This window comes from Coturnix japonica, chromosome 2 (genome assembly GCF_054131305.1).
Source record: "Coturnix japonica strain WE chromosome 2, WE-NBRP24, whole genome shotgun sequence".
Taxonomy (NCBI): Eukaryota; Metazoa; Chordata; class Aves; order Galliformes; family Phasianidae; genus Coturnix; species Coturnix japonica.
The window spans coordinates 118,702,433-118,723,268 of NC_140664.1; the positions used below are offsets into that span (position 1 = coordinate 118,702,433).

General features: G+C 40.0%; 1 protein-coding gene across 9 annotated transcripts in view; it reads left to right on the forward strand.

Moving 5' to 3' along the window:
• CDK6 (cyclin dependent kinase 6) overlaps positions 1-20,836 on the forward strand; it is a 115,167-nt gene that overhangs the window by 39,745 nt on the left and 54,586 nt on the right. For 6 of the 9 annotated variants that reach the window (XR_014943636.1, XM_015853531.3, XM_015853530.2 and 3 more), the window contains exon 4: positions 12,075-12,242. The exons of the other annotated variants lie outside the window; for them this stretch is intronic. Coding sequence is in view for 5 of the 6 variants with exons in the window: in XM_015853531.3 (XP_015709017.1) it covers positions 12,075-12,242 (168 nt within the window). In the remaining variant the exon portion in view is untranslated. The remainder of the gene's footprint in view (positions 1-12,074; positions 12,243-20,836) is intronic. 9 annotated transcript variants of the gene reach the window in all.

Below are 20,836 nucleotides of genomic sequence, written 5' to 3' on the forward strand. Positions count from 1 at the left end.
TGTTAGAAAGGAAGAAAGCTTTGAGCAGACACCTCAGGTATCTCATCGCCTGTTACTGTCTACTATGTCTACAATGCAGCAATGAGCTACTGAGGCATGCTAATACATGGCACCTTCTGCTGAACTACTGTGCTTGCTAATCACATGTGGGAGGTAGAAACCCAAAGAGATGAAGTAGGACCACAGTCTCTGAGAATGAGTGTGGGAAAGGAAATGGCTGAGTGGAATGAGATGCAGAGAAGGCATGAAGAGAAGGGTTAGAATGGGGGATGGGGCAGGACAGGTCACCAAGGTGCATCAGGAGAGGAAAGAAAGGAGTAAAGGAAGAGGTAGGAAGTCAGAAAAGAAAGGAAAGCAGCTCCACGGAAGGGATGTGGAGGTTCTGGTTGATGGCATGCTGAGCATGAGCCAGCAGAGTGCCCTGCAGCCAGAAGGGCCAGACGTACCCTGGGGTGCTGCAGGTCCAGCACTGCCACCGGGTGAGGGGAGGGGTTGTGCTGCTCTGCTCTGCACTGTGTGGCCTCTCCTCCAGCAGTGTGGGTACCACAATGTAGGAAGGGCATACAGCTATTAGACAGTGTTCAGAGGAGGTCAATAAAGAGGGGGAAGGGTCTGGAGGACAAGACGTATTAGAAGCTGGAGGACAAGACATATGAGGAGCGGCTGAAGTCCCTCAGTTTCTAATAATCTATGTATGTGTCAGGGAATGGGCAGTTATTCCCCTATTCTGCTGCTATAGGAAACTTCTAATGCTTTTGATAAAAGTGAGAGGCTTTGTGTACTTGCTTCAGTCCTCTTGCAAAATGTCCTGTCTGTGCTTGGTCTGTAGGATAAAGAGCCTGTCTGTTCACCTTGTAATGCTTTTGGTTCAAGGGCTATTGATTTTTGATTTAGTATTAATACAATTGCAAATGAATTGTGTCTGTAAATATGGAGAACAACTCTCACTGCTGAGTGCATCCAAGAAGCAATTCTGGCTTTCTCTATGCTCTATTTATATGTACTAAGATGTCAATAAGATCATCATCCTGAATAATAATTTTGACAATTCAGAAAATGCTGCAAGAGCATTTCAAAGCTGTGTGTACAATTCTTGGGCCAGGGTTCCTCACTAAGCTGCTTTCAGTAGGACACTGTCCCCTCTCGTCTCTTCCTTGAAGACTATTTCTACCCATAACTTAAATCCAAGAAATCTTTTTGATATATCTCTGTTTTTCTTGAAGGTCGTTATGGCTTTATAACTGAAAGCAAATTCTAAATCTTTGGATTCTTTTTGCAGCACTTAACAAACATTAACCAGTTAATCTTTGCAACACTCATGAAGTAGTTAACCATTATCCCTGAATTTATAATATGGAGCAACAGAGGAAGCAAAGTTAAATGAACTGCAGGGACTAGAACTCAGTAATTGACCCAAGCCATTGTACAACTCTAAAGAGCATCATGATACTTCAGCCATGCTGAAGAAACAAAGTAAGAAACAACACAGTGGAAACAAACTATATTATTGAAAAGTGATTTTTAGGAAGGGCACAACTCGCCTGTAACGTGAATTTTCTGCAGAGGTTATTAAGGAGTTGACTTCTTACGTTCTTCTTTATTCCCATCTTTAATAAAAATTGTGAACTGTTCATTATAAGAGCATCTGACTCTGAGAGAGTACCTGTATTTCAGTGTTGGGTGTCATGCTGACAGTTTTGTCTCAGAGAAGACTGACTACAACTTTTTGAAAGTCTTGCAATTCTGATCAGTTTGGGAGGAGGATAGAAATACTAAAAAGCAGTGGGGCCAGTACAGGTGTTTGAAATCTGATGGATGGAGTCCCAGTGCCTTCACTGGGTTTTGTTATGCCTGACAGGAGGCTACCTTCTGTGTCAGCTTTAAAGTACTCTGAATGACTATGCTGAATTTCTAGACATTTTGATGATGTAAGAAATCAGAATGAACTAGGCCCAGACTCTACAGTAACTCCAATATCTAATTCACAAAATGGACTCATCTATCCTGCCAGCCTATTTTACAGTGCCTTGAGCTCTTTTGTATCTTTATATATCAGATAATATCTTTCCTCACGTATCAGGAAATGGAACAGGCCTGTGTTACACTAAGTTAAAGCAAGTTTTCTGTTAAACAAAAGTTGCCTGACTGGGTTTATATCTTTGAAGGAGTCATAGGAATTAGGTGCTTAAGATCTGTTGATTTTTAATGTTTGGATTTCTAATTCTGTAGGATCTTACTAACTCAGTTTTCTCAGTTTTAAAAAGGTATAAGATATTTTCTTGTTGCCGTGCAGGTGTTTCATAGAGAGCCTGTGCATTTCGAGTGGTTAGTGTTCTAAACAACAACAACAAAATAGGTAAACTAAAGAAGCAGTCTTCTTGAGTCTTTTGTATCTAGCTAAGGAAAGCCAGTCGTTGGAAGCCTTTGGGATATTTCTAAAGTCTCGGCCTTTGTTGTTATGTATCAGTGTGTAAACAAATCTCAGCTCTCTTGATGACACACTGCAGACAAATCCAATGAGAATTTCTGCAGGAATGTCATCTATGTTGTCAGGGTGTTGGTAGACCATTAGAAATAGTAATCTGTCATAAATCTCGGTGTATTTATATAATTTGAATGCTCCTTTGGACCTGAAGCCGTTTGGTCTATGCTGTTTGCATGTGATTTTGAGCATATCAAGATGCAAGTCTTTGTTCTGAGGTTAGCCTTTGTGCTCAGATGACAATGCAGGACAGTCATCTCCCAAGGCCTTCCACATAATCTCTTGTGTTAGCTTAAGTTAGCAGTCCCCTGAAGATAGATTTACAGGTTTACTCTTCTAGCAGACATTACCTGCTAAGTCCGAAGCTGTTTGTAAAGCATTTTTCTTGATGTATGTGCATAGCATTGTTGCCGCTTTCTAATCACTGACCAGCTGGCTTGTTAGTGAATAGTGCTGTGGGCCCCTTGCCATATTTCATGTGAGGTCTTGGCTGGGTGGCCAAGCAGGCAGCCTGCAGCCAGTGTCAAAGCGATTCAAGAGGTATTGGCACAGCAGTGTCCCCATTAATTTCTGCTTGTCACATGCTGTCATGCAAGTTACACCAGAGAGGAAATGACCGTTAAAAAAAAAAAAAGTAAGCTTGTGGCACTTGGTCCCCTCCAGACGTTATCCCTGAGGTTAAACAAGTGGATACAATTAGCTGCTATCCACAGACAGCTGCAGGGAAGGAGAAGCCGAGATGTGGGCCCCACAGCAACGTGTCTTTCCTGTTAGTGAGGAGTGTAGACTGTCAACATATGCCATATTTTTAACCCTTCCTAGAGTTTGAGCAGATTAGAAAGAGCTGCTATGACCAACAGCGTCGCAAAGGTGCTGATAAATGGCTGTAGTGCTGATTAAGCAGCATTCTTCTCCAAGGAATGGGTTTTATTTGTTGGTCAGCACCTCATACATGCAGGTGCAAGCAGTGCTGAAAGAGAAGCATCTCATCAGTGATCAGTAATCTACCGGCATGGAGTGAGACAGTGATTTCTGTGAACTCCTCTCCAAAGCACAACAAAGAAGTTAAAGGGGGTCACATTCAGCTTTCTAAATTTTCCAGATGGACTAATTTCTATGATTGTATCAGGAGAGCTACTGCAAACATTGCCACAAGTGATGATAGACTTTGGATGTCCCAAAATACAGCTTAGGAATGCAGAAGCAAAGTCTCTGAAGGGGAAATTACAGTGTCCCAAGATGAGGGAAGAAAGTATGTACTAAGTATATTTGAAGTTGTTTAAAAACTGAAAGAATTAAACTCTACTGAGGGGTGATAGAGAGAGGAGAGTACGCGCAGTGCTCCAAAACAGACTGGCTTAGCCAACAAGTCTGCTTCTTGGCTTGGAAGGAATAGGCTCACGGCACCAGCTGCAAGAAGGCTGTCTTTCTTCTTTGAGAGACATGACAATTAAAGTAGCTGAAATTGTATGAAATATGTTCTCCAAAATCTAGACTGCGGTTCTGCCCAGGCTATCCATCTTGTCCTGGTGTAGCTCTTATGTACTACATTTTGATTGGTGTCAGTCCCCAAGCATATGCCAGCAGAGTTATCAGAGCAATATGCACAGAAATTGCAGATGCTACCACAAGTCATTCTTGTTGGGCTTACCAATCGGGTGGGCCACTAAAGAGTTTGGAGAATTTCTTGGTTTATATTACTTCTCATATCTTTTCTCAGCTGTTATCAGAAATAGAAGAATAGAGTAGGTAGCAACTGTCAGAGCAGGATGCGCTGTGAGATATTACTGTATCTAATACAGTTTTATGAAAAACTTGAATAAGGAAACAATGTTAAAAGAGATTTCCCAGAAAATATTTGGGGATGTACAAAGCTATCATGGTATTACCCAGAGAGGTGGGGAAAAGTTGTGTTTCTTGACTTATCTAGGCTTGGATGTATACATTCTGTTAAGGGCTGTGTCTTTTATCGTTATTTTCTACTGGATGCCAAGAATGGAAAGGTTTGAAACTGTTAATCATAAAATTATATCCAGAACAGATCTTGGCAATAGTGCCACATTTGCCAGTTTCTATCAAATTGGTGAAACAAATTTCCCGTCTGTCATCATTTAATTCTCGTTAAAATACCAGTAGCCAAATAGGAAATGTTGTGCTGTATTTGCATGTCTGGTAATTCCACATTGATAGGAGCTTTTAGTACACTGAGTCACTGAAAATAGGTAGGACAATAATCATGTAGGCTTCCTTTCAGTCCTGCAAGTTCTTCTCGTCAAATGCAAATAACAACAGCTGGTACCGTAATGTGAATTGAATGCTCAGGTATGGAGCCAGAAGACTGTAAGTAATTCAATATGAAAAGCTTTATAGCCAAGGTGTCAGGAAAAACGAAAACTTTTAAATGAATTACACAGGTCCTTGGTAAAACATTTGAGAATTTTTGGATTTCTGCCATGAATAGTTGAATTTCAGTATACCGAGCCTCTATTTTCCTTCTTATGTCAGAGCAAGTGTAACATGTCCCTTTGCACAAACTCACCGACTGCCCCTTCAGAGTCCGAAGGGAAGCAGAGGATTTGTGTCACTGCAGAAGATCCTAATGGTTTTGGTGTGCTCCAGACATTCCCCAAACAACACTGCTGACCAGCATCAAAGGCTACATAATTAAGACTAAGACAAGTATGTGCACCCAGTTGAGTTCAGTGAACTGTTCTGAGTAATCTTCTATCTGTGTTCCTTAAGGAGGCCTGGATTATTATTTTAGAGGACTTGAACATTTTCAATTTTAGCACATCTGTTTTAGCAGTTTCTCCATAGTGCCAGATTTCCACACTGATCTCAGTAGTTGTGAACTGAAAAACAAATTCAGTACGTGTACTACTCCGCACTGGTGAGACCTCACCTGGGGTACTGCGTCCGGATCTGGAGCCCTTGTCACAGGAGAGACATGGACTTGTTGGAGTGTGTCCAGAGGAAGGCCACAAAAAAGATCCAAGGGATGGAACGCCTCTTCTATGAGGACAGGCTGAGAGAGCTGGGGCTGTGCAGCCTGGAGAGGAGAAGGCTCTGGGGAGACCGGAGAGTGGCTTTACAGTATCTAAAGGGGACCTGTAAGAAAGAAGGGGACAGATTCTTTAGCAGCATCCGTGATGGTCAGACAAGGGAGAATGGTTTCAAACTAAGGGAGGGGAGATTTCGATTGGATATAAGGGAGAAGTGGTGAGGCACTGGCACAGGTTGCCCAGAGAGGTGGTGGATGCCCCATCCCTGGAGACATTTAAGGTCAGGCTGGGCACAGCTCTGGGCAACCTGTTCTAGTTGTGTGTGTCCCTGTTGATTGCATTTGTGAGAGGGCATGTTAGTAGCGTTCTTCATCCTAAAAATGCAGTAATCCAGAATCAGTTGTTTTAAATCTGTTTATTATATAAGTAGTCTAAAAGATCTTAGTGTTTGTCAGAAGGTATTTTAAATGTGTGTTAATCTACTCTAAATGTTATGGAATCTCTATCTATATGTATATAAAGTATCTTTGATATGATTACAACAATTTTATAATTACAAATAATTATGGAAGCATTTATTTAATATTTAAAAATAAGTATTCAGTGATTTCACTGTCAGCAAATTGTTTGCCAGTAGAGTAACAGTGTAAAAAATAACAAAAAATTATTAGACAACTCCTTTCAGGAGCTTGGCAGGTATTGGTTCTCCTTTGCTATTAATACATTCAATGAATTTGCTGTATTTCTCTTTCTGCACAATATTTTATTACATTAGAAGAAAATGAAGATTTTCTCCTGTTCAGTTGATGACTGAGACTAAGTGAACGGGTCATTTGGATTTATTTTTCTCTTTTCTGACAATGAACATATTTAAATTGCATACACTGTGAAGTTCATGCTCTCCAACTGGCAGAAATATCACAATAGTCTTCACTTCTGAGGATTGATCCTTATCCTGTGAATACTTCTATGAAAGCGATTGGACTTCTCTGAGATCAGCTGTTAGCCAGTTTAAGGAAAAGCAGAAGTCCTGTACCCTGGGTATGTATTAGGATGAATCATGGATGACTCTTGAGAGGCTACACAGGGGTTAGGTAGAGGCAGAGCGTAGCCTCCTCCTCCCCACAGGAAGGAAAAATGCCTCAAAAGGAGACTGATGTGACTGGCTTCCTTATGTGATAAGAGAGCAGGAAAAGGGCACAGTGGCAAGGATCTCTCTGCCTGCTGCCATATCCCAGCCACTGCACCCAGCCAGCTGCAGAGGGAAGGACATCCTGCATCCTCATGGGCTGTAACAAATTGCTTCACTTCCCACACCATCGTGTTAACTTCTAGATGGGCTGGTGTCATGGGTTCCCAGCCCAGTGTGAGGATGTGATTTAAAAAAGAAAATCACTGCATTTAACAGGGAGTCGCTAAATTATTACTAATGCCTTTGGGATTCAGCGTAACAACATTAATCATGTCTTTTGCTATTCATGTATCTGTACTGTGTAATTCCTCAGGAATGCCTTTTTTTTTTTTTTTTGGCATTAATTAATGTTGACTGTTTGTTACAAAGTATAACCATAGAAGTGCTGTAATTATTCTGCTTCAAAAATAGGCCTCAGAGAAAGTGGGAGCTCTTTAAACTTCCATTCCAGCATGTTTGAAAACTATACTTTAAAATGAAAGCAATTGGATGGCTGGGAGTTCTGTATAATCCTGTTGGACATGAAGGAGGTCTCACTCTGCTCCTCTTCTGTTCTGCTGTTCAGTGAGAGGCAGAGCGAGCCTCTTCATTATCCTACCTTGACTGATTCATTACATGTTGCAGTCTAAAACTCATCCTCTTTGTTGCGGTTGTCTCTTATGCAAAAACTCCTACAGGGAATGTTCAGGACAAGTATTCCAACACCTGCCTTCTGAAATAGGCATTCCGTTCTGCTCTGCAAAAATAGAAAGATGAGATACAAATAAATAGAAGCTCTGGGTAAAGGAGGCAAGTTGTTGTGCAGGTGAATGAGATACTTCACAGAGGAACAGGAGAAATATGAGGAGATCCCAGGGGGTTGTGGTCTTTTACCAAACATTAGCGCAGAAATTGCATGGGAAAATAGGCCAGAAAAAAATATAAACACCAAAACGAAGAAAGAAAAACAGCATTGGTTTAGTTCAGATTTAGGGTCAGTCTGTAGCTGTCAAGGATCTGTACCATACTGCTTCTATTTGGTGGTATGATTGACAAATCTATGGGCTTCTGTGACTTGCTTCCTCTGGTGTTAGGAACTCATGCTGCTTGACTAAGGTGAATCTGGATTAAAGCTTTTTGTTCTTTACATGCTAGTTGATTGAGTGGAACTGTGCGCTTTGCAATATGAGTAGCTCTTATTACGTGTATGGTACATATGGGTGCAGGTGGTCTCTGAAAGCATATTACTCTTGGCATTTCCCTTCAGGTTTGCCTATCCCTGTGTTCAAAGAGAAAATCTAGCATCTTTAGCTTTACCACTGCGGTGGGTTAGCCTTGGCCAGGAGACAAAATCCCACCCAGCCACTCCCTGCTTCCCCCAGCCTCAGTGGAATGGAGCAGAAAAGAAAAGAAGAAAAGCAGGATTGAGAAAACTTGTGGGCTGAGATGAAGCAGGGAGATTGCTTATCAATTGCTATCGGGGTAGAACAGACTTGCTTTGGTCTTAAGTTTAATGCTGATTAAAATAAGTATTTCGCTACTAATTTGAGTAGTGGGAAAGAAAAAAGCAGATGTTGAAACAGCACTTTAAAACAACCCCTTCCTCTTCCTGTTTCCAGGCCTTACTTCCATCATGAGCCCTCTCCTCCCTGAGGGCTGCAGGGGGTAATGTTTGTTGGGCTACAGTCCACTCCTAACAGTTCTTTCTTCCCCCTTTTCACCTGCTCCAGTGTGGATCCTCAACATGAGTCACATCTTCTTTGAGAATATCTGCCTGCTCCAGCATGGATCCTACACGGGTTACTGTGTAGATAGATACCTACTCTGTCATGAAGCACCTCCTCCTTCCCCTCCTCCTCTGTGTGCTGTGAACTGTGTGTGAAAAAGTTTGTGGAAAGGTTTCCTTCTGATTCCCTGCAGTGTACTTGGCCTAATAGTGAATGGAGATAAATACAGTTTCGTTGTGTGAGTTCTGCAGAGAATAGGCCTTAGACAACGAGATAACATGGGCAAGTGACAGATAATGTTAGCTGGAAGTCAAAATAGTGAGGAGCTCTTAATTGACGTTTTGGAAATCAGTGACATGCAGATCATAAGCTGCAGGAAGTTTAAGAGCAAGGGTCAGGAAAGGATAGGAAGAAGAGGACATGAAGTCTGGGGGAGTTCAAGGCTTTTTCCTCTGGCATCTGAGTTAGAGGAAAGCTATGATGCCCATCATTAGCAGAGGCAGCAGTAGCAGCAGCTCATTCTAATCCAAATCTGTCCCCATCCTCATCGGTACTAGGAGTCAACTATGAGCAGAAATAAGTGTATTTCTATGTATTATTGATATAATATGGCACTACTTGAAAATTTTCTCATCATTTGGTCCCAGCATTCAGTAAATATCAGACTTGGGAATGCCATCACCAAAACCATATGTGGTGGAACATATAAAACTTGTGTCGTTTCCCTAACAATTTCTGCTTCTTACTGTTTCCATTATGAGACTTTTGCAAAGTTAAAGCTACATTTTTGTCTCTAAGGAAAGTATCTTGGTTCGTCGCATCCCAAAATAGCTCAGTTTTCAGCAGTTACAGATAAACATTTTAGGTCTGTACATAGACTGCATTGAAAATGCAGCCTGAAAAGGGAAAACTTTAAGATCATGATTATCTGAAAGCAATCACTTGGAATAGTATATGTATTTTCAACTCAGTCAACAGCTGTGGTAGGGTTGGTGAGATTGGTAGAAATCTCTAACTTGAAACAACCGTTGCTATTTGGTATCTATTTGTAAGTATAAAATTCCCAAAGAATATCAGATTGAGATTAGAGCGTGACTTGTTAGAGCTTGCTACTCAAATCTGCGAAGAAATGAATCTTCTTGTTTGTATCATTTTTCAGTTGATTTATGAATTGTTATTTGAACTGCAAATCAAAAGTGTGGTATGTTAAGGTACTGTAGAAGGTATCTCAGGGAAATGCAGACATAGAACAAATGGTGGCAATTGGAATAATGCTAATAAAACAAAAGAGCATAACCAACTGTCCAAAATGAACAATAGAGAATAGCCTATGTGGAGTGAATCTGGATTTCCTTGAAGAAGAAATGTAGCACTTTTCCCCCCAGTTTCCCTCCGTAATACATTTTTAATGTACGCTTTCCTGATATTTCCTGATTTCTGTGTGTGTGAACAAAACTTCAGTAAATGCTGTTCATCTTTCGAGTCCTGTGGAAGCAGAGAAAGAAATACCAATTTCCTTTTTCAAATATATATGTATATATACTTGATGCATGCCTGGAAGATTGTGAATTCAGAAACTGAAGATGTTGCTTGCAACTTGCAGCTAGCAGAGCAGAACTGCATTCACCGAGCTTCAGGGGGAAATATGAAACAGAAACAGCTTGAGAGAATTCTTGATATGTTTGGTATCTGCAGGAATGAGTTTACATTCTTGACAAATGAATAGGATGCAGAAGTGTCACAAAAAGGGACTTGCCAGGGTCTACTGACTAATACTGAAGTTCTTTAAATTCAGGTTGGTTTTTTTTCTGGTATCATGTTTGTCTGGAATAAAATAGTTAAGCCCAAATTCAATGAAAACATTAAGTAAGCACTTAAGATAACCACATGGTTAAATGTTTTTGCTATGTTCTGTTCCTCTTCAAGGCTCTTTCAAAGACTACTGGGATTTGATTTAAGTTAAAACAGTGACCAGGTATTACACAGTTCTACTGGTGTTGGGGACCTGCAGAGCTGTATTCATAGCTCTTCCACATATTTCTGAGTTGCAAAGGGAAAATACATAAATACAAGAGGATTCACTACACTTTGTATATTTGTTTTAGGGGAGCAAACCCTATTACGCTAGTTACCAAAATGACCAGATCTGTTTTTCCTGAGGAAGCAAAGGAAATAAAAGGCATCAGAATGGAGAGCTCAGTTTACCGCCATCCTTCAGAGGTCATTATAATTAAATACTGCCACAGATTCCATAGATTCATGTTCGTATCATCATTTTCTGAGTCTTCAAATCAAAACTGATCTCTATATCAACAGCCCACTGTTACTACTGTTTGGCAGAAGGAGTTATAGGCTGTATATAATAATGGGCATGTTTTATCAAAGGTCAGATTAGAGCTTCCAGCCTTAGTATTTATACATTATATAATATTTTCTGTGGTGATGGCTGGGGACGTTTCATTTTATATTAAATTACATAGCAGTGTCAAAGTTTATCTTAAGAATACATCCAGCTAAAGCAACATTATCAAGTTGAATATTTTGAGCTATTTTAAAATCAATTTTCAGATAGGATTCCTTTTCATAGTGTGCTTTGAATGTTTTCTTGTAAAAATGTCTAAGGTTTTTCCTGTTCCTCTGATGATCACAGTACAAAAGCAACCAAACTCAGTTTTTCCTTCTACCTTTTTCTTGTGTCTCATACCATCCACCTCTTCAAGATCATTTTGGTTGCTAGTAACAGGATTGGCAGAGAGCCTGCTGCATTGCTTGTGGAAAGCACATATGTTAGCAGCAAGCACAGGGCTGGACTTTCATCAACTAGAGTCAAGTGCACACAGAAAATCCTAACATATTCCTTTTGTTTCTTACTCACTCCAACATTTCCTTGTAGCTGTTTGTTTTGCAAATACACTTTTCCAGTTGATGGTATCCCTCTCATTTGGAATTCTGGGGATTTCTAGTGTTTACTTTTGAGTCTCTTGGTTCATTCCTTTCATATTACATAGATGAGTATGAAAACATGAGCACAGATGAAATAGTGTCTTCTGCTGTGGAAGTGTCATAAAAGATTGCATCACTATAACACAACAGAAATCCAAGTGAGACTTATTACACTAATTTAGTGCTGAAGTTTGATCTAAGCAGTTTCCACACTTTTCAGTATATTCTATGGAATGGATTTTGACAAGTAAACTTTTTTCCCACTGAAACATTAAATTCAGACATAACGGCCATTTAATTAGCTTTTCTGTTTGAAACAGAGCCTGTGTCTATTGAAGTGAATAACGAGATTTCACTTCACTGAGGCAAGAAAAGCAGACAGCTGGGAGGTGCAAAGTGGTGCGTGGTTTAAAGTTAAAACCAAAATGCTGCATTATATTTTTCTTACTTGGACAGCATTCTTTCAAAGCTGATATGTGTTTTGCAGACATGCTTTTGTTCTTTAAGTTTGTTGACCAGTCTTTATATTTTTAACAATTAACCACAAATAATTCAACTAGAAATGATACGTGAACTTGATAAGTACGCCTATTCAAGTCAGCAGGTTCTAGCAATATCCTGTCCATTTTATATTAATAGGTGTTTTTATCTCAAGTCAGTACTTACTTAAATTAGTTCTGTAGACTGTGGCTGGGTGTTTGCTTGTTTGCCTTGTCTTGATAACTGCATATTGATTTCATTATACTTAGGATATGATGCTTCAGCTGTTTCGGGGACTGGATTTTCTGCATTCACATCGTGTGGTGCATCGGGACCTGAAACCCCAAAATATCCTTGTAACCAGCAGTGGGCAGATAAAGTTAGCTGACTTTGGCCTTGCACGAATCTACAGTTTTCAGATGGCTCTTACGTCAGTGGTGAGTTTCTGGAGGCTTTTATTTTTCTTTTAATGCGGCACAGTCCTTTAGTCTCTGTGGCTCTGATAAATAGCGTATTGTAACTCTGCTTCTAAAACCATCTCTACTGTTAAAGTTACTTGGGTCTGCAAAACAATTGCTTTCCTGCCTGGACTGAATTTGTTATGGTTACTTTGTAAAAGTAATCAATTACTGATTGCTGGTTCTAAATTAAATCCTGACTGATCTCTGAAGGATAGGTATGTGCTAGTTTTCTGAAACCTCAGCAGTCTAGCTTCTGTTGTGATTTTGGCTAGTTTGGCATGTTGAACTCTGTAGGTATGCTGAAAGTTTCCAAAGTATACCTGTTTAAAGGTAAAACTCATGTTGATGCTGAGGTGGTCTTGCCTGAAAATAATATGCAGATGATAATTTTGGAAATGTCTCATTCATACCCGTGATTTCCCATCTTTGTGAATATGGATTTGGTGTTTGCTCTCATAATTTACTGAGTGATTCCAAATAGCACAGCGTTGGAGGCAGCTGAAGTGGACCTGGCATCTAAAATCACAACTATTTCCCAAGCTGACTGTTAAAGAGCACCTCCAGTATCTCTAGACACCCTGCCACTGTTGCCCCTCTCCAAGGATCTCCCCTTGTTGTCCTTGGCTCAGACATGATCTCAGTCCCAGAAGGTCTGGCCCTCTCCTGCATTCATTCTTGTAGGAAATCTCTGCCAGCCCTTTGCTTTTTGACCCTGTTTCCACGCTTGCTGGCCTTGCCTCCAGAATCAGCTGTTGCTAGCTTAGCACAGCACTTATTAAGTGTATTGAAGAGTAACAGTGCTGTGTATACGTTGGGTGTCATTGGTTTTTGTTGCTTGCTCATGAATAATTTTCTGTTTATTTTCTATTCCAAGTGTCACAACTGCTATGGTAGTATTACTTATGTTAAATACAGGCCAGGGGGAAAAGGAGAAGAGAAACTGAAAGGTGTCCGCTTTGCATTTTGCACTGTACTGTAGAAGTTAGCCTGGCTCACACTGGTAAAAAGCAATCCACTGTTGTTAGTTACTGTAAGGGTCTCACTACCACTCTGTGGGTAACAGTGACATCCTGGGTTCTGGTGTCGGTATGAATGAAGGCAGGAAGCAGCAGCAAACTAAAACATCATCTTGGTAAATGTACAAAAGTATCCTCTACACGTAAAGCATAAGTAAACTTGTGTTTTAGGGTAGGTTTTGGGTTTTTTTTCTTACATTGCTTGTAGGATGTAGCCTAATCCAAAGCTGAAAGAATATCTCAGCTGAGGACAGTGAGGACTGTTCGCATTGTAACTCAAAACAGAGCTCTGAAGAAACGGAGACAAAGATTGTTCCTAAACTGCTGTAATTTTTCATCAGGTAGTCAGAAACAGTGACAGTTTCAGTGATTATTTCTATTGATCCATAAAATCCTTTAAACTAAAACAGTGGAGTTATATATGGCTGCCAGCAGCATGCTTTTGAAAAGCTCTGCATAACATGAGGAAAAAACATCTACAGAACTGTGCTGGAGTTTGTCCATGATCATGCAGTTCATGTATAAAGGAAGGTCAGAAGACCCAGAAATATATCACTAATACATTCTAACACATTTACTGTTCTAAAACCACACCAATATCTGCTTGTATGAGAACTCTGCCAGAATTCATATGTGAAAGTTATGCCTGTGCTGAGGTATCTAACACTTGCCTGCTAGAAGTGGTGGCTTAAAACACTGGTGTACCTAGCACTGCTATGAACAAGAGATCTTTAGGCTGTATGTGTCCATGTGCAAGTAAGTCTTGTGTTAACACAATGCCATTGTCATTGCAGCTGAAGAGTATTAAAGTAGTTGAATTATTCAGGCACCAAGGACAAGTAAAGTGTGTGGATGCAGGCATAAATAATGGCCTTCACACCTAGGATTTTCTTTTTCAAAAATCCAAACTCTGATCAAAGTCAGCGTGCTGATAGAATGTTTGTGCTGATGGCAGGTCATAGAGAAAGGATGGTTTCTTAAGTTATAAGAAAGCATGTTTTGAAACACCTCAAGCTAAAAACCTGCAGAATCAGCTCTTGTCTGTGTGTGCAGTAACCAAAGACAATCCCTCCATGCAGTGTGATAATGCTGTGTGGTTTTAAATGTCAGCCTTCGTTGCTCTTACTGAATTTGCGTTGGTTAGAGACGTACTAAATGTGTATTAGCTGGCCCCATTAGGCCACGAGTTCTCCTTTTCTGAACTTAACTTTTATTTCTGAGTATCTGCTTTGCTGTGCTAAGCCTTTTTTGCTTTTTTCCTCCATTAAAATTTAGTGCAGGAAAAAAATTTTTTAAAACCCCTTCTGTTTTTTAAACACAAAGAAAAAGATAATTATTGACTTTATTGTTCCCAAGAAAAGTCTAACTTGCAGTCCCTTGCCAGGCAGTGAGTAAACTTTCATTGACTTCCAGATTTGTTCTAATGTGTTTGCAGAAAAAATAATGCCTTAGGAAAAACAGCATATATCTAAACATGTGTCAATTAATAAAACTCTGAGCTTGCAAGGATTGGTTTTGGATCTTTATTAAGAAGTGATAATGCAGACAGGCAAAGATAAAAAGCGCATTGCATGTGCTGTCATTGAGGTCAGTACAAGGCCTCTGCAACATTTCCTTCAGGAGAGAATCTTACAGGATGAACTGCTTCAAGAAGCAACTTTTGAAGTATCAGATCTTTCCCAAGATGCTCCTCATTTTTTGCTCACAAAGAAACTCTTCACCTGGGACAAAAAGAGCTTGCCCTGAAAGTGATCCAGTACAAACCAATCCAGCCCTGGTACTCAGGGTGCTGCAAGTGGTAACTTCAAAGCAGGCTCTCTCTGACAGCCAGTTATTGCTCCAGTGCTGAAGAATCCTTCTGGCAGATCAGTTGTCTGGGTGTGCTGCAGTCATGTAAGAGACCTCTCGGTATTTTCTTCAGTGACTGAATAAAAGATTCAAACTAATGTTACGCATCCTTGGGGGGGCAGGGTGGAGATCAGTGCTACCAGCTGTGGTCAGACTGAGCACTGATACAGGTCTGAAATAACAGCATGAGAGAGAGAACGAGGTTGGGGCGGGGAGTCTCAGATGGAGGATAATAGAGCACGCTTTCAGTTTCATCCTAAGTTAGCCTCTTTTTCAAGTGTTGTTCTTGGCCCTTGGGGAAATTTTGAATAAGCTTTGTGATAGCAGAGAAGCTCCATAGGAGAGAAGAGGTGGATTGATGTGACTTTGTAATTTTAGAGTCTGACGGCAAAAGCTAATGAACTATCTACATTTTTTCTCTGGCTCAGAAAAATGGGCTCTCGGTTTTAACTTTCTCTCAACAAAGGAGCAGGTGGCCGTCTTGAAAATTTGAAGTTGCATTATGAAAAAGAAGTAAGCCATTCATCTGTTCTTTCCTGACTTCTAGCTGCCTTAAAGAAAATAAATGAAGCTGAATCATGGCACAGCAGAACGCTGAGATAAGCTCACACAGTTGTGATCATAGCATGTAGGTGGAGCTGGGGATGTCCAGCTTTTAAATCATGACCTGCCTTAAAGAACCTGAGTGCAACTGGCAAGATGTTACTAACACACAATACTTGCTTTGAAAACTTGTGTGCTTTACCTTAGATGGCAGCACTACTGATGTTTTTTTTCCCATGAAATGCAAACAAAATTGTTTTATGCCTTCCTTTTAAAAAAAAACTTGTTTTCAGATTTACTGAACATTGGAAAGGACAGCGTATCACTTTCTCCTCTGTTGCCCTAAGTTGTTTAATGCTGGGCTCAGCTAAGTCGACAATTAAAAGACAAAAAATCCTGTAGTTATTGTCAGTGAATAATTTTAGATGACGCTAGCATTTTATTTGAGTGTTTCTTCAGGATAAAAACTTTCCATCCGTTTCCTGGCAGTCTCTTCAGCACAAATGGTTTACATGTCACATCATGCAGGAACTTGGGTTTCATTTTGTTGGTATAGTAGCAAGGGAGCATAAAATAAGTTTCGCTAACTGGGCTTACTTTGTAAAATAAATATATAAATTAGTTACAGCAACAAGAGCAACAACAGAAAAGATGGAAAAGTTCTTCCAAAAGAAAAGAGCGCTTTCCTGTTTTCTGCCCAGTGCTGCATTTTAAGATACTAATAAATGCCACTTGTCAGTAAATAAATACAGTGAATGTAAGCTCGTTTGAGCTAATATCATAGTTGAGAGCTTGGAAACAGCACAAAGAAATTTCTTCTGCTTTGATTCATTCTTTCTATCTTTTCCATTCTTTATTCAGCCACCTTTCAATGACACTATGCTTCCCAAAATCCAAATATTTATGTGTGTGTAATAAATCCTGCAGAGTCCATTCCTGTGCCAGATATGTTCCAGCAAAGCCAGAATCTGCTTCATTGCAACTGTAGCCTGAGAGGCATTGAGTAACCCTGAGCAAGCCTGATTCAGCAGTGTCCTTATAGCTCACAGTTAACATCAAACACAAGGGTGGGCCTACAGAAATTAATCAAGAGCCTGCCTCTGGTGAATCAAAAACACAGACTGGGCTGTGTTGAAAGGCGCTCCAGTGGAATTATTAAAGTAACACTGGACTTTGTGTCATATGGATATTGATAAGAACATAAGTCTTCCTCCCTCGGACAGTTGGAAGTGACATTGTTTTGGTACACTCTGATTCTTCAGTGGTGTGAGGTAGCGCATCACCTTAGGCCTGAGCCCATCTTTAGCTCTTCTCTCATGGTGCATTTCTCCAGTCCACCCAAGTGTCCCTGAAAAGGAAAATGAGTCACAACCAGGCAGCCAAAGGATCAAAATATGTGTTGTTGAGCTTTTGAGTGCTGCTGCTGAAAGGTTGTGGTTATTTAGGAATGCACTGTGATTAAATCGGTTGCCTTATTTAAGGAAAATCTCTCTTCCCTACTAATACAGAGTTCTGCATAACAGGTCCTTGCTTTGTGAAGCAAGCAATCAGATAGCATCTTCCCATAAAGGAAAAACTACTTCCGTCATGTAAAATGGGTCATTATCTCTGGAGCCACCTTAAGAACAAAAATCATTAGCAGCACATTGACAGGAAACTCTGCAGCTCAGTAAAATCACTTCAATATATATTTATATTGATTTTACTCAGATCAGATGTTCACCAAGAGAGCTCAGATTTACGTGAAAATATCTCAGAACAAACAGATTGCTCAATAGAACAGTATTATCAAAGGCCAATACAGAAATGCATGTAGATAAACTTAGGAAATTACTTTCATGGTAGTGATATAGGATCATTCTGAAAACTGCCTGTTAATTTCTGTTGCCCGTCACAAGACATTCGAAAGCTTTTAGACTTGCCTAGAAGAGTGCTCACAGAGAGACAAAGTAAGGTTGTTATTTTTAGACATGCATCCTGGAGATGGTATTCTAAGGGTGCCATTTCACAGCCAGCATATGTAGACGCAGTGTTTCTGCTGCTGCTGCAGAAAGGATGGTCCAGCCTTCAGCCACACACTCTTGGCTCCCTTTGTGGTTGTGCACTGTTTGCCTGAGCCCTACAAAAAGGAGCTCCTGTTCTTCAGTTGGATTAGGTAACGCAAATCAGTGCACGGCCATGTGAGTGAAAGCACTGACTGACACAGAGGAGGGTGAGCAGGATGGGGTCATCGTCTCCATAGACATCGCTGTCTTAGGTTTGTTGGAGTTGGTTATGAAACCACATCTGAAGTTCTTCAGCTGAGGACTCAGAAAAACTGAAATGCGGAAATGTTCTTCAAAACCTCACAGTTCACACTAACTTACCCTGTTTTGAAGATGTTAGATGAACAACCAGTTACTGGTTCATTTAAGGCTGTTACTGCATCTGACGTTCAGAAAACTTGCATCTGTATTAATGTTTGAAGTATTTTTTAACTTCCAAGTGCCAAGGCCTGAGTTCAGGGCTCTGTGCTGTTCCTCCACAGCTGATACCGTAATTCACCCTCAAGACCTGCTAGGAATGCAGGGAATGCAACCCTCTGCTGTGATTCAGGCCCAGGTCTATCGTGAACCATAAAAAGACTATCTTTTAATCTTTAAAAGAAAGTAAATTGCTTTACAGTAAACAAGCAAATTGGCTCCACATGAGAATGTCTTCTGTGCCAAGTAAACTTCTTTTCAGGGCTGCAGCATTAGAATATATTTCATGTGATTACAGAGTTTGTCCACACTGAGCTGAGTGTGTTTTGCGGCCCAGCAGTTGTACTAGTTCAACCTTGCTCAATAAGTCTTCTTTGTGTTAATGGAAAAAAAAGGAGAAAATATAGAATTCCTTGTACGATTCCTATCAGAACAAAGGATGCTCCTGCTGGGCCAGACCAAAGGTTTACCATGCTCTTTATCAAAAGATGATGTCCAACAGAGGATGCTTACGAAGGAGAGTAGAATCAAGAAAACAGACTCTAGCAAGCAGAAATTCAACAATTTCCAGTGTTCTAGGTTATATCTCAGTCATTGTCTTTAATAATTACCAAAGTACTTGTCCTCCACAAATTCATCTCATTCCTTTTTTGGACAGTTTGTTTTCTTGGCTGCAGCTAACTTCCATACTGTAAGGAAAGCTCATTATTTTGTTTTAAATCTTAACACGTGGTAATTTTACATGGATTCATCTTAATTCTACTTTTGCGAGACATTTTCTTTCTAGATCTGGTTGAAAACTGGTATTATTTCATATCAGAGCAGTTCCCGTGGTGTGAGAAAAATGTATTCAGTGTGAATAGGCCTCTACATGTTGCTGTGAAGAAAAAATGAAATGTTCTTTCTTTACTTGTCTCTTTATTTTCCTTTTTTTTTTCCCCCTTTTCTTTTTTGGCTTACTAAGATTTGGTAAACATTGTTAGTAACACGGTACTGGCTTAAAGTTTTCATGCAGATATCTGGTGAACTTGCTTAGGATGTAGAAGAACTGGAATTACAAGGAACAAGCTGTGCTTAATCTGCTCAGAAAGCAGGGGGGCAGGGTGCAAGAGGAGTAAGGAAAGGCAGAAAATTACTAGCGTGCATTTTCTCTATGTGGCAGAAAAGCATCCAGATATTGCCTGCCCTTACTTCTATTTTCTGCTTTCAGTTGTAAAAATATGTAGTGCATTTCCCCCACCCAGTGATTTACATCTTCTTTGTACCATTTTTCTGTTGATTTAAGCGGGTCTGTTTTTACAACTACTCCCAGAGATAATTGAGGGGGTTGGATTGTGAAAACAATTTGATTGTTTGACAAGGTCTCTCCTTGTGTACTTACAAAACTGTTCCCACATAATTTCAAACCATCCTGAAACACTAAAATACAGCCCCAGGTTGTGTTCTTATCAGCACACACAGGGTTAGCAAGTATGGGCCTGTCAAGTTCTTCAGTGTGAGATGGGGAAAGGAAGATGAGCAGAGCACTGCCATACTCACCTTGAGCACTGGCCAAATTCCTGCTGTAGAAGTTATTCCTAACCGAAAATTCCCTTGTCCAGGTACACCAGAGGAAATTTCTTTTAGGTTAACATTATTTATAACTTGCCCCAGTGTCACCAGTGTGGGATTTCTAAGGCTTAAAAGCAGAAGGGACATGAAATCATGCAGTCTTTTTCTGAGTCAGGATAGTTCTGTTACACCATTTCTAATGTTTTACCATTGTCAACTTTAAATGTGTCAAGAAATAAGGATTCCATCACTTCCCACGGGAGTCTGCTCCAAAACCTCTATATAATCACTCTCAGAAAGTTTCCTTGATGTCCAGCCTTCAATTTCCCATTCTTAATTTAACACCATTATATTCTTTGTTTTTATATGCTGAATGGTAGCAGATGTCCAAGGCCTTGTAGTCAGCTCCCTAGAGAAATCTATTACGTGTTGCTGTATACATAAGTTCTTGTGAAAAGTGAAAAGGTAACTCATTTGCTAACCCATGGAAGTTTAGTAGTCCTGGTTTATCCAGATTCCAGTATAGGGCACAACCTAATGTGGATTTCTCAAAAATTGCCATCTTTTAGAATTAAGTGAACAAATGCAGAAGAGAATATATTACGCTAAAAGAATTAGTGATCTAGAAGGTAAATTCCTCAGTTTTGATTATCTCCCAATAGCTTGATAACGAGCTGCAAAGATCAAAGCCATCTTGTGAGTCACTGGTCTGGTTCATGAAAAGAGCAAATAGAAATTGAGGCTGTTACATGCAGAGTATTTTGTTAAAAATGGGAAAATACTGATGGTACAACACAAATTAGTTGATCAGACCTCATCCAGAATACTGTGTACCATTCATTTTCTTCTCTTAAGAGAAAAGATTATGGACAAGAATGAGCACGGGGAAGGTGTCTGTTGATTAGAGAATGGGGGAACCTATTTTCTGTGAGGCAGAAGAAAAACCTAAATGTAATACAACCAGTCATGATTTTGTAGATGGAAGTTATATCTAAAAAATAAATTATACCTAAAGAAAAAGGGGCAGAGAAGGGGAAGATAACCAAAAGAACAATCTAGAGAATGTGAACTAGCCTTAAATTAATTTAGTCAGGAAGTTAGAAAACAACAGTTGAGATTCTGAAGTACCCTATATGTGGATCAGTGCAGG